The sequence below is a fragment of the Emericellopsis atlantica genome, assembly GCF_019669845.1.
Source record: "Emericellopsis atlantica unplaced genomic scaffold F5Z01scaffold_33, whole genome shotgun sequence".
Taxonomy (NCBI): domain Eukaryota; kingdom Fungi; phylum Ascomycota; class Sordariomycetes; order Hypocreales; family Bionectriaceae; genus Emericellopsis; species Emericellopsis atlantica.
The window spans coordinates 33009-49556 of record NW_025764735.1 but is presented as its reverse complement, the minus strand read 5'-3'; the positions used below and the strand labels follow the sequence as shown (position 1 = coordinate 49556).

At 55.7% G+C, this 16548-nt stretch overlaps 6 protein-coding genes across 6 annotated transcripts; 4 read left to right on the top strand and 2 right to left on the bottom strand.

Annotated features, from left to right (window-relative positions):
• Positions 1-2746: 2746 nt before the first annotated feature.
• F5Z01DRAFT_343917 (uncharacterized protein) lies at positions 2747-3633 on the bottom strand. The gene has a single exon (XM_046259226.1). The coding sequence runs from the start codon at positions 3364-3366 to the stop codon at positions 2905-2907; it is 462 nt and encodes a 153-aa protein (XP_046114633.1). The 5' UTR covers positions 3367-3633; the 3' UTR covers positions 2747-2904.
• A 749-nt stretch (positions 3634-4382) lies between these two features.
• F5Z01DRAFT_343902 (putative sodium P-type ATPase) lies at positions 4383-8189 on the top strand. The gene is made up of 4 exons (XM_046259225.1): positions 4383-4722; positions 5057-5939; positions 5987-7428; positions 7482-8189. The coding sequence occupies exons 1-4, from the start codon at positions 4465-4467 to the stop codon at positions 8175-8177; spliced, it is 3279 nt and encodes a 1092-aa protein (XP_046114632.1). The 5' UTR covers positions 4383-4464; the 3' UTR covers positions 8178-8189.
• A 1442-nt stretch (positions 8190-9631) lies between these two features.
• Positions 9632-12098, top strand: F5Z01DRAFT_693670 (uncharacterized protein; the record flags this gene model as incomplete). The annotated part of the gene is made up of 3 exons (XM_046266224.1): positions 9632-10318; positions 10356-11404; positions 11470-12098. 3 exons carry the CDS (start codon positions 9632-9634, stop codon positions 11888-11890), a joined length of 2157 nt encoding a protein of 718 aa, XP_046114631.1. The 3' UTR covers positions 11891-12098.
• Positions 12099-12398: 300 nt separating this feature from the next.
• F5Z01DRAFT_343724 (fungal-specific transcription factor domain-containing protein) lies at positions 12399-15004 on the top strand. The gene is made up of 4 exons (XM_046259221.1): positions 12399-12663; positions 12712-12806; positions 12880-13858; positions 13915-15004. Exons 1-4 carry the CDS (start codon positions 12541-12543, stop codon positions 14905-14907), a joined length of 2190 nt encoding a protein of 729 aa, XP_046114630.1. The 5' UTR covers positions 12399-12540; the 3' UTR covers positions 14908-15004.
• On the top strand, positions 15005-16203 carry F5Z01DRAFT_343725 (oxidoreductase ucpA). Its single transcript, XM_046259222.1, has one exon. It carries the CDS (start codon positions 15101-15103, stop codon positions 15905-15907), a length of 807 nt encoding a protein of 268 aa, XP_046114629.1. The 5' UTR covers positions 15005-15100; the 3' UTR covers positions 15908-16203.
• F5Z01DRAFT_677525 (stress responsive A/B barrel domain-containing protein) lies at positions 15951-16417 on the bottom strand (the record flags this gene model as incomplete). Its single annotated transcript, XM_046265361.1, has 3 exons — positions 15951-16071; positions 16120-16348; positions 16399-16417. 3 exons carry the CDS (start codon positions 16415-16417, stop codon positions 15951-15953), a joined length of 369 nt encoding a protein of 122 aa, XP_046114628.1.
• Between the last annotated feature and the right edge of the window lie 131 nt (positions 16418-16548).

Below are 16548 nucleotides of genomic sequence, written 5' to 3'. Positions count from 1 at the left end.
TCTATTGAGTATTATACCCTAGTTACTCGCGTCACCGCTGGCTGGCTGTGACAATTCACAGTGCTGACATCACATCATAGACACTACCACGACGGCGATCCCTTCACCGTACGTTGAAGTCAATGGCGACGTGCATTGGCCGGAAGGTGCGGGGATCCGTCGAGCTGCCGTGTCACAATGTGATACCGGATACATACGTGCGCAGCAGCTCGAGCTGATAGCTGGAGCGTGCGCTTCTGCTGCCGACAAGCAGTCCAGCGCCGGTCTCGATCATTCCAACGTCCTCTCGGCCGTCTGGTCGCCTTATCATTGGACCTGATCACCGAAAACGAGGAAATGGCGTGACGCAGTCGGCAGGGAGTCGTGGAGCTGGAGAACTGGGGTCACCATCTTCAGCTCACGCGGCCTCGATTGGGCGGGGAAGACCCCCCCTGGTTGCGTGGTCACTTGACTTGTTGGGCTCCGGCTGTTCAGCTTCTCCAACCCTCCACTGCCTCATGCTGCCAAAAGAGTTGAGTGACGAGTCTGGCACCTCTGACTAGGCCGGAACGGTCTGGACGAAGAGGTCAGCCGGCAGAACGACAGAAAGAGGAGACGCTGGAAAAATAAGCTTAATGCTGTTGCATTGTCCAAAACAGTTCAGGACCGTCTAGGACTGCTGGCATGTTAATTATGCGCTCATTCCCATGCGTCTCCACGTCCGCCAAGGCCCTGAGAGACTTCAACAGCTCCTCCCTTTGAGCGAAACTGCCACTTGCGCGGAGCATGAAGTGAGTCAATAAAGCCAACTAAGCGCCATCAGTGATGGAAACTCGTTTACTGGCCAGCACGCATTGGCAAGTGCCTATCGCTCGCCAGGCCGATGGTGAAGCAAACGAACGACCAGGGTATGGGCCTAAGAAATCGCTGTGGCCAGTCAGGAGGCGGCGCCAAGGGACCAGCCAGGCTGGGACACGTTCCGAGAAACACGGCACGCATGCTGCAATTCAAGCTTAAATCTCGCCGCCGCCGAGCCTCAATGGCGTGGATACGGAATACGGAGTACGACCACCATTGCCGGTCCATAAGGGCCGCGTTGGCGAGAGTTACCCGAGAGGAGCACCCTTGTCTGGATGTAATTGACAGCAAAAGGCTTTGAATGGTTACTTAGAGCCGACAGAGCCTACGAACAGGTGTTTCGGTCTTTACAAGTCGGTATTTGTCTTGTGCGTCTAAACACAACTTTCCCTGAACCAAGCAGGGCCCCCATCTTCCGCAACATTCTCTTCGACGTCCTTCCCTTTTCTTCTTCAGCCTCATGCACGCCGGACGGGTGGAACGCAATTTACCCCCATCCTCCGGTGCGAAGATAACCCCTTCGTTCGTACAGCCTGTACACGTAGATGGAGTGGTCTGTGCGTTGCTCCAGCACCTCTAGAACCAATAAGTGCCCCGTTTCCTTCGATCGTGCTTCCAAAAAGATTCCAACAGTCAGCTGACCCCTCTTTGCGTGTCGGTGAGCGGGGCGCATCGTCGTCATCACCTCAAGTTCAGGCTGCTCCGTTCGTGGGACTGGCAGTGATGCCCGTGACAGGCTGAACTGCTTTTTTGCCGCCTCTGCGTGGGGAAACTGGGCTGACTCCCCACGAGCGATCTGTCACCTCGTCGAGCATCCTGGTGTAGATCGTGGTCGATACGACGGTGGTCGGCTTGAGTCTTGACATGAACATGGGTTATACACTGAGAAGTTCCAACTACCTTGAGAAGCAGAGAAGCTATGGAGTCTGTTGTCCAGGTGAGATGGGTATTACGTGCGAGTCAGGCAAGTTGAGGCCATTACGCGGCTCCGCGCCTGAGCCAAGGACAAGGGTGGATCCGGTCCCCATATCCAATTCTCCGTCCGTGTCGTCGTTGACAGACTACTGCACAACAGACAGACTAATTATCCTCGACGTTTTAAGGTTATTGCCGGAACAACCGGCGATGTTGAGACATCGACCACAGGTCTGCTCATTGCAGCGGCCAAATTATGCCAGTGAAGGAGGGAGGGCGCTGGTCTACCGTCACTCTCATCTGCAGCCTATCTGTACCGTGACGTGCAATGACCTTGTAGGAAACCATATTGGATGCACAGCGACGTCGCTCATATGACTTGGTCGGCAACCTATTGCCAAACGACAAGTTATGCAAGTCTCGCACGGCTGAGCCGTGCTGCAGCTGTTGCACTCGAGCCCTGGGGTCTTGAACCCTTGCTATCCATGGGGGCTGCATACGATTCTTAGTCAATGTTTCCTATTAGCACGCTCATCCCCTCACTCTCCCGCGGAGCCCAAGCAGAAAAGGGTTGAGATCTCCCACGCTGATGAGTATGAAGCCACTGCCGCGCACGTCAAGCTGTCTTATCAGCTGGTGGGGCCCCTCGTTCTCCGCTGTGGAGGCTGCGCCAAAGGGATCGAACCGCGTGGTTAACCTTATTCGCCAATTGGCGCCCGAGGCGGACAATATTCCTTGGGTGACGACAGTCAGTCACAGAGCGTGGCGCGCCAAGGCTGCCTGCATCGCATTTTCGAAATGAGAGGGCAAGTCGGTGCACGGGTGGATCGATCATCCACACTGAGCTCTTGGGGCATCATCCTACAGTAGAATTAACAAGAGACGCAGACTGGAGAGCGCCCAGGCAGCCCCGCCTTTGAACCGCAGATGCGCTGGTGCGAAGTCGTACATACGAAATGATCATCGGTAGGGCAATGCTGATGATGGTTCGACCGAGGGGAGACGTACGACGCACGGATGATAGTTGACGGGTGCACCGGAATGGGGGGGGTGAGGGGCTCGGACGCCATCTGTCGATGCGAACTCTATCGGTGCAGCCCAGTCCGAGGCGAGGAAACGTCGAGGGGACCATCGTTGCTAGATGCTAATAGTCTAGCGTATTAACCGTAGTCGAGAAGAGATCTTCCGAACGTCCAGACGTTGCTTGACACCATCGGCTGCCCGTGACTTACACGGCGAGGACTGGAATGACGACATGGCATAAATAGGAACAGTTGCTCCATTGAGGCTCTGTGATCCGACGTTGAAAGAAACTTGGGCCCACGTATCTCGAGCGACTGGGTCCGGGGCGCCGCTAATCTGTCCCTGATCGGGACTCCAGGAGGCGCCGACACAAAAGCGGTCGGCTACAGCGTTGCAACCTGCCACACGGGATAGTCTGTCACCGGTACTCCAGTTGCTCGATCGTCTTCCCGTGGGAGGCTGCATGCGCCTGCAGTGACACGGACACGCACTGTTGTCAGACAGCGCGGAGCGACTCGACCAGGCAAGACACCACGCGCCCGAGGACTGAAGACTGGACCTTGAGCCGATGAGACAATCCCAGGACAGCATTTCACTTGGGCTTGCTTGGGGGGTTCGTCACTCAACAACAGAAACCGCACCAATGTGCAACTTGCTTAAAGACCCGTCGACAATGGCCTGATGACCATTTGACAGGGAGTATAGATATTTAGCAGGGTTTCGTGGTATGGCTCGCGATATTGTGGTGGGAGCCGAGCTATGAGGTCATTGTCGCTGGTGGTTGTGCATCCCAGCGCATGACAGCCAGTAGCCTCACTTTGATGAGCCGGGGGGAAGATAGATGGAATGAAGATTAACGGCCACGAGGATCACGAAGCCGAATGCTCCCTCTCGAATAGTTGTTCAATGGTACCCTTCATATCGGGAAGTCTGTCTCCCTTGAATTGGTAACGGGCAACACGCGTCGTCGACCTCGAGGACCTGGGAAGATCCGGCAAAAAAGGCGACAAAAACAGTTGACAGTGCAAGATGCGCCGGCAAGAAGACAAGGGTACGCCATGCTCCAAGAAGGATGGCATCGCTACCCACTTACACGACCAGGAAGACGCACTAAGCACGTTCTAAGGCTTGTCTAATGTACGGGGCCCCCCACCAACACCGGCTTCACCCAAGCCCACGCATCCATGTTCAAGAAGCAGAGGTGAGCCGAACACGGCAACTTAAATAAATGCCATGCATTCCAGGTACCAAAGTCTCTTTTACTCTCCTCTCCTCTTCCTCTTTCTCCTCTTCATTCTCTTTCTTCTTCTCTTCCTTCCCCAAGCAGAAGTCGTCATCTTCGCCTCTCCCCTCATCCGTCTTCGCCTTGTCCATTGGCTTGGAACAAGAGATCAACAACACATCCTTGAGGAGAGAGATCAACCAGAGAGACCTGTCACCTTCCCGTCGCCCAATCGAAACTCAAACCACCGAGAACGCGGGGAACAACGCCGTCCGTTCGAAACCGCCTATGTAGTTGCGTAAACTAGCAATCTGCGTTGGTTGGTAGTGCGTTTTAGTCGTTTTATCCTTCAATCGAAGCCGGGGATTTAGTTTCAACCTTTCTGCTGCCCCACCGTCAATTGCCTTTCCTGTCGCGCCGCACGTCCATGCGAGCTACGCAGTCTCGACGAAAGCCAATTCGCCATCATGGGAAAGAAGAATGGTGAAGACGAGGCCGTGGCCAACCACGTCTCGGGCCAGGCTAACACCCCCATGAGCAAGCCCGCGCACGCCCTCACCTTTGAGGAGGTCGCTAGCGAGCTCGGCGCTGACGTACAGAACGGTCTCACCAATGACGAGCACAAGACGCGCCTGGAGAAGTACGGGCGCAATGAGTTTGGTGAGACGCAGGGCGTGCAGCCAGTCCGCATCTTTGTCGGTCAGATTGCCAACGCCTTGACCATGGTACGTCCAGATTTTCCTTCTCAACGCAAACACCACAATCACCTTATCAATGAGTACTGCAATTGTCTGGATCGGCGAATGACATAATTGCTTGATCGCGTCGTGGCGCAATGCCTGGCGCGGGCTCCGCTCTCGGAGTGGAGTTGACAGTTGACCCTGGCAAGGCAGGAGGAACCTTAAATCCATGCTTAACAGGGGGCAGGAGCGACCGTTCAGCCGCTGATCTCACCCTTGCCTGCAACTTCACCTCACCAAGCCACAACACCACCATTTTTCACATACACGCTGAATTGCTGCCATCTGTCGAGCCGCTCGCTTACCATGCATTTTTCAGGTTCTCATTCTCGCTACTGGCGCCTCTTTCGGTATCAAGTCATGGATTGAAGGTGGTGTGCTTGTCGCCGTCATCGCCCTCAACATCTCCGTCGGCTTCGTGCAGGAATACAAGGCTGCCAAGACCATGGACTCCCTTCGCTCTCTGTCGTCTCCCACAGCCCAAGTGGTCCGCAGCGGCAATAACGAAACGGTTCCGACGGCCGAGATTGTTCCTGGCGACCTGGTCGAGCTTAAGACGGGCGACACGATCCCCGCTGACGTGCGTCTTATCGAGGCCGTTAACTTTGAGACCAACGAGGCCCTCCTCACCGGCGAGTCGCTACCTGTCCGAAAGGAAATTGCGAGCGTCTTCTCCGATGACACTGGCCCTGGCGATCGTCTTAATGTTGCCTATAGCTCTTCCACTGTCACCAAGGGCCGAGCCCGTGGTATTGTCTTCGCCACTGGTCTGTACACGGAAATCGGCCAAATTGCCGCTGCTCTGCGTGGTAAAAATTCGCGCCGTCGCGAGCCCAAGCGGCGCGAAGACGGCAGCACCTCTTTCGGTCGCTATGTCCAGGCTTGGACCCTGACTGGTAGTGATGCCGTCGGGCGGTTCCTTGGTGTCAACGTCGGCACACCCCTTCAACGCAAGCTGGCCAAGCTCGCTCTGCTGCTTCTCGGCACCGCTGTCATTTGCGCCATCATTGTCTTAGCTGCCAACGACTGGAAGTCTGACCAGCAAGTCGTCATCTACGCCGTCGCTACTGGTGTTTCTATGATCCCGGCTTCCCTCATCGTTGTTTTGACCATCACCATGTCGGCTGGCACCAAGCGCATGGTTGAGCGCCACGTCATTGTTCGTAACCTCAAGGCTCTCGAGGCTCTTGGTGGTGTCACTAGTACGTATCCTCCTCGCCTCTCCCTTCTGCTCCGCTGACAAGTATAGATATCTGCTCCGACAAGACCGGAACCTTGACCCAAGGCAAAATGATTGTCAAGAAGGCTTGGATTCCTGGTCGCGGCACCTACTCTGTCGGAACGACGAACGAACCCTTCAACCCTACTGAGGGTGACTTGGGCCTCAACCCCGAAGAGCCTCGCAACATTGACTTCACTTCCAAGGAAGCCGACGGTGAGGTCTTTGATGGTCACGAGCTTGTGAAGAAGGACACCACTCTCCGCGAATACCTCAACGTCGCCTCTCTCGCGAACTTGGCCTCGGTTACCCAGGTTAACAATGAATGGCACGCACGCGGCGACCCAACCGAGATTGCTATCCAGGTGTACGCGTCCCGCTTTGGCTGGAACCGCCTGGGTCTGTCCACCGGCGAGAACGCTCAGTGGAAGCAGGTTGCTGAATTCCCCTTTGACTCGGATGTCAAGAAAATGTCCGTCATCTTCAACGACAGCCACGCCAACAAGCAGCATGTCTTCACCAAGGGCGCCGTGGAGCGCGTTATCGGTTCTTGCCCCCGTTATCAGTGTGGCGACGAGATCATCGACTTCCCCGAGTCTGTGAGGGAGGAAGTCCTCAAGAACATGGTCGCCATGGCTTCGCTTGGTCTTCGTGTCCTTGCCCTTGCCTCCCGCACCGATTTCCGTCACGTCGACGACAACGAGGCCGAACTCGAGCGCAGCGAGTTTGAAGAGAACCTTGTATTTCGTGGTCTGGTTGGTCTCTATGACCCTCCCCGTCCCGAATCCGCCCCGTCTGTCCGCTCCTGCCACCAGGCTGGCATTGGTGTTCACATGCTCACGGGCGACCACCCTGAGACTGCTCGTGCCATCGCCCTCGAAGTCGGCATCCTGCCATCGCGTATCAACGAGATTGCTGCTGATGTGGCCAAGACCATGGTGATGGCTGCCTCCGACTTTGATAAGCTCACTGACGATGAGATTGACAAACTGCCTCTGTTGCCTCTTGTCATTGCTCGCTGCGCCCCCCAGACCAAGGTCCGTATGATTGAGGCTCTGCACAGACGCAAGGCCTTCGTCGCCATGACGGGTGATGGTGTGAATGATTCTCCCTCGCTCAAGCGTGCCGACGTCGGTATTGCCATGGGTCAAGCTGGATCCGACGTGGCCAAGGAGGCTTCCGATATTGTTCTCACAGACGACAACTTCGCCTCTATCCTCAACGCTGTGGAGGAGGGCCGCCGCATGTTTGATAACATTCAAAAGTTTGTCCTCCACGTGTTGGCGGAGAACCTTGGCCAGGCCCTCACCTTGCTCATCGGTCTCTTGTTCAAAGACAAAGACCAAATCTCCGTGTTCCCTATCTCGCCCGTCGAGATTATGTGGATCATCATGATTACTTCTGGTTTCCCTGACATGGGTCTTGGTTTCGAAGTCGCCGTGCCTGATATCATGGACAGGCCTCCCCAGAACGTAAGTTGCAAATAACTCCCCTGTCGAGAGTGTGCGGTGCTAACATCTCCCAGTTGAAACAAGGCGTCTTCACCCCCGAACTGCTGTGCGACATGGTTGTCTACGGCCTCTGGCTCGCTGCTCTGTGCCTGACGGCCTTCACCCTCGTTCTCTTTGGCTGGGGTGCCGGCAAAGCTGACATTGGCACCAACTGTAACGAACGGATCGAAAATGGTTGCGAGATTGTGTTCCGTGCGCGTGCCACAACATTCGCTGCACTTACCTGGTTCGCCTTGTTCTTGGCCTGGGAGATGGTGAACATGCGCCGCTCCTTCTTTCGCATGCAGCCTGGCAGCAAGAAGTATTTTACGCAGTGGTTCCACGATGTCTGGCGCAACCAGTTTCTCTTCTGGGCTATCATCGGTGGCATCGTCACCATGTTTCCTATCCTCTATATTCCTGGCCTTTCCGACTACGCCTTCAAGCACACCGGCATCGACTGGGAGTGGGGTATCGTGTTTGTGGAGTCGATTCTGTTCTTTATGGGTATTGAGGCCTGGAAGTTCGCCAAGCGTGTCTACTTCCGCCGCAAGGCCAAGCACGCCAGCAAAGGCGTCGACCTCGAGACGCGCACCTTTGGCCACTACTTCACCATCGGCCAGTCAAGTGAGAGTGGAAGCGCGGATGCCGAGAGCGATGCTGAGAAGGCTGCCCTCAAGCGGTCATCTCGCAGCGACAACATTGATGATGAGAAGAAGGCAACTGTCTGAGGCTCTTAATCTGAGATATGTGGTCTACATGACTTGCGTCGACTTTAGGCGTCGCCATTCCGCGCCGCTGCTGTATGTGATGAGGGAAAAAAGGGCTGCGACTTTCTTTCCTTCAACATCACATATTTTTTCCGTATACGTTTGTTTGCTATCGTCATTGCATATACGCTTGCATATACCGACCGCGAGGAAGGAAATAGGACATGATATTCCCGGAAGGATGACAACTGGAGAGAGGGATTGCGACGGGGAGGAGCGAAGATACCACATGTGCTTTGTGCGCGTATTGACACTCATATTGGAATTGGAGAATATTCCAGGGATTGAAGGACGAGGGGGCTTTGTAGTTTGTACGGCTCACAGAGTCATGCAGCAGCTGTTGTGGGTAATTTGTCGGTGCCGTATTGCGAATACCAACAGTATCCAAAACCTTTCAGTCCCAAGTTGTGAATATGTTTGACACTTACGTGAGGAGAGTTTGAACTAAGAGTGAGAGTAAGAGAGACTTACTGTACCTTACCTTAGAATTTCAGACTAGTATAGTAAAACAATAGACTTTACCTCCATTCTGTTTACTCTTGTATAATGTACTCCTACAAGGCAAGTAGCTTCATACTCTTCATAATAAACCAGCATGAAGCTGACCCTCTACAGTCATAGATCGCAACTAGGACACGCACAACTTCGAGAGCGAAGACCTTGACATGAGGGTGAAATATATTCACATCTGTGCCTACATCAACGAGCACAACGAAGGGAACCAGGAGGATCCCACCTACCAACCACTTGGCTACTTTCTTGGAAATTGGTATAGGTCAATAATTGATCGTTCTCGAAAGTCGAGTAAATCTTGAACAGTGCAAGGGGAAACTTGTTTCTCTACGAACTGAAAAGCACACGCTCTATGGACCGGATCTAACAACCCCTGCCCCAATGGCCAAAGTCTTGGCTCGGCTATTAATTATCTAAAGCTAAAAAAAAATAAAATTATTAGAACTAGAGTCAATAAAAAGAGTAAAAAATATGTATAATGAAACGAGGGCGCTAGGGAGCTATAAGTATAGGGGCACTTAGTACCCATATTAATCTCTTAATCTTTCTAGGAATATTACGGCTGCGAAGGTTTTCCCCCTTATACGGCCCTATACACGTAACTCCATCGGGGCTTCTTGTGCTATACCTCGCCATAGGGCTAGCGACCCCAGCCACCCTGACTCCTGATGCCTGCAACAACCTTAGCATGCAACACAGTCAGTCAGCCTGTGATCTCGCTTATGCAGCAGGGGTCAGTAGGGCGCTGCGCCGCTGCCCACTTTTTGAAGAGCAACGAGGCAGAGCCGTCATGTCGTATTCCCATCGAGGTTAATTCGCATGGCTGGGCTGCAGTCCTCTCCTGCTCATGGCCACGCTCCACAGTCTCGGAATGAAGCAGTGAACCAGCAAAGGACTGAAAAATGGTCGTTCGCGCCTCGATCTCCCGCAAAGCGATCGGCTCTATATCCCACGACCACAGCTCGCAGACAGGCCACAACTCCTTCGACCCTGAATCGGACGACATCAGTCTGCAGAACCTGGCCCGCGCCAGCCGGGGGCGCGAGCTCCCTTTGTATGATCCCCCCGAGAGGCACCGCGACAGACCACGCGCGGGCGACGACCACGACCACGACCACGAGGATGAGTCCTTTGTAGGGATCACTGCGGCTACTGCCACGCATAATCATACATCTGGATACACCTCACTTGCGCCCAATCTAGAGCCGGCGGCATCGAGCCACGATAAACGTGGTGCTCCGTCTTCGCCGCAATTGAGACCACGCCATGGGTTCCTCTTCCATGTCAAAGCGTGGTGGCAGGAGCTTGGCTGCTGTCTTCTGGCATTCGGGCTCTTTGGTGGTCTTGTCAGTCTGCTGCGCATGTACAGCGGCGAGTCTCCTCCCAGTCACCTCACCACCATGGTCGCCACCATCGCGACGATCTGCAGGGCTCTCACCGTGCTCCCCATCTCCGAGGGGTTATCGCAGCTCAAGTGGAACTCCTTCTCTCGGGCAGAGCGGCCACTTGCCGACCTCTACGCCTTTGACCAAGCGAGTCGCGGACCGATGGGCTCCCTGCAACTGCTGCTCACAACGCGCGGGAGGCACGTACAACAGCATCAACTTTCTATATGGGCACGCGAAGCTGACTTGTGCAAGACTGCTGGGCATCAACACGCTGGCCGCTGCGATCCTTCTTTCTGGCTTGGCAACGTCGCCTCTCACCCAAGCCGCCATCGCGCTCGAGCCGCCCGCCTACAAAGTGGTGCAAGGCGCCATCGCCAAGAGAGCCGTGGCGTCTGGGGTAGGTAACTCGACCACCATGGACATGCTCCGACAGATCGGACGGCAGACCATGTTGATGCCAGAACTAGACCGCCGTGACCGCATCATTGGACAACTGGAGCCGCAATGCCCTGCGGCCAGCTGTCAATGGGATCCCTTTGAGTCGCTCGCCGTGTGTGCCACCACGAGAAACATCTCAAGTGCGCTGCTGATCCAGACCATGGACCTCAAAGAGGCGCGCAGGGTCCTCCCGGGTCCATACCAGAAGCACGCCCCGCCTGGCGACGATTACTTTCCCAAACTGAGGAATATCACGTTGAGATCGACAAGTGATTACTGGTGGGGTGATTATTTTACGGTATACGATGCCAACTGGATTGGGGCGTGGACCCCCGTGAAGTACCTGGCATTGGACTCTGCGACGGATCTGTTGACCGAGCATGGAGGAACATACGTCGCCCGGCAACAGATCATGTACAAGGTCGACGAAAGGGACGATTTGGGATCGCCTGGTCCCCTCCCATCCGGCAGCACCGGAGCGTACGGCGCGTTCGAGGTGAACTGGCAATGGTGTCTTCGGAGGTACAATGTGACTGTCACGGACGCTGTCGCCCGCACGACCATGATGCGGGAGACCATCGACGTCCGGGAGTATGACACGGAGGAACTTAAAGCAACCCTGGTCGATGCGGAGGGAGAGGAACAGTTCACGTTCGATTTCGGCCCCATTGCGCTGTTCGAGTTTCGTTGGAATTGGACAACGGCAGACGACGTCCTCGGCGGACAACTGCTCCCGGACCTTTGGCCCCAGACCTTCAACGAATCTTCCAACGTTCAGCGTTTGGAAGAGTATGCGCACCGCAAGGTCATCGACCTGGCAGATGACATGGCCCTCGCCATGAGTAACTAGTAAGTATTCGCACCGACATGGGTTCTCATGCAGGCCCCCTGGACCATGGGATCTTTTGCCGCAGCCTTCGCCAGGTGGAGGAGAGCCCAGAGGGAAAGGTCAAAGGCCGTGCCAGCATTGGACTGATCGTCGTCGTCCGTTGGCCGTGGCTTTCCGTCCTGGCTGCACAGATTGTCCTCACAGCCGCTTTCCTGGGGTATGTGATGGTCGATGCCGCACGCACCGGCGTCACCATTGTCAAGAGCTCGAACATGGCGGAGCTCGTGGCCCTTGGGAAAGGAAAGGATGTCATAGGCCTCGATGCCGACAATGCACGCGGCCTCTTTGACGGGGGCACTACGCAAAAGGTGGACAAGAGCCTCCAGGCAAGCCTCGTCTACACTGGTTCTGGCTGGAACCTGCGCGTGCACCAAAAGGATTGCTCTGGCGAGAGAGGCTCCCGAGTCTGGGGCAGGGTCTTTGGGGGAGGAAGTCGAGGGCCCTAACGGGTTCAGATACGCCCTGCTCCTCCACCGCTTGTTTTCGATGGGAGATGGCTTCATGAAGTTACAGTCATCGGATAGGCTCGGGGTCCGGGCTCGCGTCTGTGATCATCTTGAGGTAGGCAGACTATCGAAAGAGCTTGAGAGACAAGGGACAAAAATGAACACGTAGGAGGTTCGATCGCTGTTAACATCGTTACCGTCACATGACATGAAGTCAGAACCCCTGAAAGAACTCGCGCCGTGCTGCCTACCCTACAGTTGCAACTCCACGCAGCCAATGTACATGTAGGCTACTCTTGTACCCCTTAAGCTCCGCGAAGCTTAGCCTCTGCAGAACAAAGATATAATTAAGACTTAAATAAGCCCTATATTACTAAGTATGCTAGGTAAATATTAATACAGATGTACTATCTCGTACGGACTAGGGTGTTTAGCTTTTCTGAGTAAATGCGGTAGTCCAGACGCCGGAGTTACCCCGCGTCTGACGGATTTTCTCCGTCACGTCATCAGGGAGTCGAAGACTCGGTGATCAGTCACCTTGACCACCTGCTCTTAACTCCTCCAACGCCAGTCGAGACTCGCTACACGTACTAAATACGCCATGGCGAGATAGAGTTGATATCAAACACTGCCATTTCCGCCGAGCAGCAATGTCCGATGACGAGACCGCACACTCGCAGGCATCGCGCCCATCACAGCCTCGCGGAAAGGAGCCGCGCCGCAGCCTCAGGCTTCGCCTTGCATGCGCGCGCTGTCAGCGCAGGAAAATTCGCGTAAGCTGAGATGGGGAACTCACGGACGAAATAGCTGACGCCCAGGAGTGCGACGGCAAGGTCCCGACATGCAACAATTGCCGAAAGGCTGCGGTCGACTGTGTCGATGGCGACAGCGTCCGCCTCGGAGATATCCCGCGAGCGTGGGTTCCCTTCCTTAGGCGCTCTATGTGCCTATTGAGAGAATAAATAAGCAAAGTACTCATACTGCGGCAGACAAATCAAGAGCCTACGGAATAGGGTCCAATGGCTCGAATCCATTATCAAAGCCCGTTGCCCAGACGTGGACCTATCGCAGGGGGGCGACGATCTCGACGTTGGTCATGAAATGACCGAGATGACCCCTGTTGCATCTGTGGAGGCATCGCGTTCCGAGCCTGAGCGTTCTCATGAGGTCGACGCGAACCCTAGGATCCGAGGGAGGGTGCAGGATGGGCTATCACATGAAATTGGTCTCGTGGCGCTCAAAGCTTCGCAGCACCCGCGGTATCTGGGACCTTCGAGTGGCTACTTCCTGGCACGGGTGATGTTGGCCACCAACCGTCCCGAGGAAGCAGGTTGGCGCTCCAAATTCGGAGCTGGAACAAGCCATGCGGAAAAGTCGATGCCCGTGGACCTTGTCGAGGCGCTTCAAGGGCCGTTACCGTTCCCACCGGCTGCGCAGGCCAGGCTACTGTGTGACCAGTACTTTGAAATTGTGCATCCCCAGTTTCCGATACTGCATGCGGCGACATTCAGGGACAGGCTGCCCCATGTATTGGAGAACCCTGACATGGACGACCAAGATACCTTTCAGGTCTTCATGGTCTTGGCGCTGGGCGCCATGGTTGCCTCACACCAGCGCCGCGTGCATCTTCCCGCTGAATCGTACTGCTTATCAGCTCTACGGCTGCTGGAGCGCATCCACGCGGAAAAGTCAGTCAAGGGACTGCAGTGTCTCCTGCTGCTGTTCGTGTTCACGATACACAGCTCGAGCATGAAACTCAGTGTGTGGCACCTCAACTATCAGTGCATTGCCGCCGTCATCGATCTTGGCCTGCAGAGGAACATTACTGCTGTCACAAACTCGGAAATGACGGGGCTGGAGCAGGAGATGCGGACCCGCATACTCTGGGTTGTGTTGATACTGGACAGGAGGGTTGCCACAATGATGGGGAGACCTATCGGCTTGAGAGATGAAGCGTGTGATCTACGAGTGAGTGTCTATCTTCGTCTTTGAACCGTAAAATCGGAGACTGACTGGTGTGATAGCTTCCTCAGACTTTGAGCGATGACTTTCCTGTGTCAGGGGGCGAGTCGTCTGGGCAAACAACGCCCTCTACGGCAGCCTTCTCGCTCCACCTGTTCAGACTCACCAAGCTCAACTCGGAGATCAAGTACGTCGCCATGAGTATCCGCCGCGATCCGCCATACTACGCGTTTCCACACGCCGCCGATCTGCAAGAGTGGCAGCGAAACACTTTTCGAAAACTCGACCAGTGGTTAGCGGACCTGCCACCGCAGAACTCGAGCAATGTGTATATCCACACCATCTGCCAGATCCAGGGTCAGAGCCTGAAGATGGTGCTTCTCCGACCGAGTCCGGCGATACCAGACCCGTCCAAGGACGCGCTACGCCAGTGTCACGAGGCAGCGGCGACAAACCTGCGCCTTTTTGGGATTTTGTACACGGACAATCTTCTGGTGCACGGCTGGGAGACATTCTACCACCTCGTCCTCAGCTGCATCACGCGGATCTACTGCATCAAGGCCGTGCCGGAGCTGGCGAGCGAGATGGACCCCCAGACCTTGCTCGCAGACATGGGGGACTGTTTGGGCATCCTCAGCGCCACGGGCGAGCACTGGCCCGGAGCCAAGCGATGCCGTGACATCCTACACGATCTCGTCCGCTCCCTGGTGCAGTGGCTGAGCGATCTCAACAGGACAGCGGGAACGCGGGCGCCAGACACAGCAGTGCCCCGGCAGCAACAAGCGTTGAGAAGTCTGCCTGCGGACACGGCATGGGACGGATCGCAGCTCATGCCGCAAATGGACAATGGCGGCGACATGGCCACAGCACCACCCGTGATGGCTGGTGCCGAAGCGCCTCTGCCGTTCTTTGGGCAGGACACGTTCGATCCGTTGGCGGGTGTGGGATTTGGCGACTTTATGCCCGATTCGCAGGCCATGGACAGCATGATACGGAGTTTGTTCGATGACTTTATACCAAACGGCGTGGAGGGGTTCCCCGATACTCTTGGGTAGCGACGGGATGAAAGCGTCGTTCCAATACGGCGGCCCCTTCCCGGCTTCCTACTTCCTCGGACATTCACCGTTTGTTGAATGCGTGACGGAGGAACTCCGCGTCCGCAGAGCATTTCCCCCTAGGAGTTTGCCTACAAGAAGGCATTGAGGGACTCTAGTTTAGACGCCAATCTGATCTACAAATCGCCCCAAGATGCTCGAACTCACTGGCAAGATAGCCCTAGTCATCGGCCTCGGCCAGTCTGGATCGGAAGGCTGGGGCATCGGCGCGGCCTGCGCCGTCACGCTGGCCAAGCAGGGCGCCGTCATCTTTGGCGGGAACCGCACAGTCGCCTCGGCCACCAAGACAAAAGAAACAATCGAGGCAGGCGGGGGCAAATGCAAGGTCGTCGCCATGGACGCCACGTCGTCCGCATCTGTCAAGGTAGCGGTGGATGCGTGCGTGGACGCGCACGGGCGCATCGACATTCTGGTGGCCAACGTGGGCTTCTCGCAGCCAGGCTGTGCCGCGACGATGCAGGAGGACGTGTGGGATGCGCAGATGGACGTCAACCTGAAGAGCGTGTACCTGGCGTGCCACCACGTGCTGCCGGTCATGGAGAGGCAAGGGGCCGGGTCGATTGTGTGCGTGTCCAGCATCGCGGGGCTGCGGTATATTGGCAAGCCACAGATTGCCTACAACACGGCCAAGGCAGCCATTCTGCAGTTTGTCAAGGCGACGGCTGTCGTCTACGCGGCCAGGGGTGTCCGGCTCAACGCTGTGGTGCCAGGCTTGATGGAGACGCCGTACACAAAGGTCTTGTCGGATAGGTTCCCTGTGGAGGGAGGGTACGAGGCGTTCAAGGCGATGCGGGATCAGCAGGTGCCCATGGGCAGGATGGGGGATGCTTGGGACGTGGCGAATGCGGTGGTCTTCCTGGCGTCGGATGAGGCACAGTACGTCACGGGGCAGAAGATTGTTGTGGACGGGGGGATCACGTCGTCTACGGGGCGTGTGTGAGCAGGTCTGAATCATCTATCTGGGCTATTGGTCTCTGGATCTCTCAATCTCTTTGTTTTGGGCTTGCCATCTTCTCTGCAACCAGTCCAGCGACATCTTGGTCGACTGCAAAATCGAATCTCGTCACATCCTCCTTGAAAGGCCACAGCCACGTGCTAGTCACCCTGCGGGAGGTCAGTTTCACTCGTCTATCGTTCAGTCACTTGAACTACCTCTCGTGCTCCTTGCTGGCCTGGTACGTTGTCAGCGCCGCCAGATCCTGATGCACGCTGACAAGGGCCATCTGGAAGCCCTTGCTCTTCTCGATAGGATCGGTGACAGAAGTCCCGCCGACGTACAACTGTCTGTTGAGGACGCAGGGCAGCTCACGCAGGGTCGAGAGTTCCCTTGCGAACGAGGCTCGATGCTCGTCCGAGACAGACGGCTTGAATTTGAAGAGGACTGCCATGTGTTAGGGAGGGTTGGTACGCAGCATAAGGTGAGCGGCGTACCAACGTGTATGACGGCCATGATGGGGGCTCGAGGCAAGAGAGAGATTGTGGTAAGTCTATGATTCGAGTGTAGTGAGCGATGATGATTTGAAGCAGATGGATGATCACCGACACATTAATATCAGCATGTCTGGTTGTGCTGCGGACGAA

Coding starts and splice junctions, on each gene's coding strand:
- F5Z01DRAFT_343917 (XM_046259226.1), bottom strand. CDS start 3,366: ATGCTGTCCTGGGATTGTCTCATCGGCTCAAGGTCCAGTCTTCAGTCC.
- F5Z01DRAFT_343902 (XM_046259225.1), top strand. CDS start 4,465: ATGGGAAAGAAGAATGGTGAAGACGAGGCCGTGGCCAACCACGTCTCG. Junction 4,723..5,056: donor TTGCCAACGCCTTGACCATG/GTACGTCCAGAT, acceptor TGCATTTTTCAG/GTTCTCATTCTCGCTACTGG. Junction 5,940..5,986: donor GGCTCTTGGTGGTGTCACTA/GTACGTATCCTC, acceptor TGACAAGTATAG/ATATCTGCTCCGACAAGACC.
- F5Z01DRAFT_343724 (XM_046259221.1), top strand. CDS start 12,541: ATGTCCGATGACGAGACCGCACACTCGCAGGCATCGCGCCCATCACAG. Junction 12,664..12,711: donor GTCAGCGCAGGAAAATTCGC/GTAAGCTGAGAT, acceptor GACGCCCAGGAG/TGCGACGGCAAGGTCCCGAC. Junction 12,807..12,879: donor CTCGGAGATATCCCGCGAGC/GTGGGTTCCCTT, acceptor ATACTGCGGCAG/ACAAATCAAGAGCCTACGGA.
- F5Z01DRAFT_343725 (XM_046259222.1), top strand. CDS start 15,101: ATGCTCGAACTCACTGGCAAGATAGCCCTAGTCATCGGCCTCGGCCAG.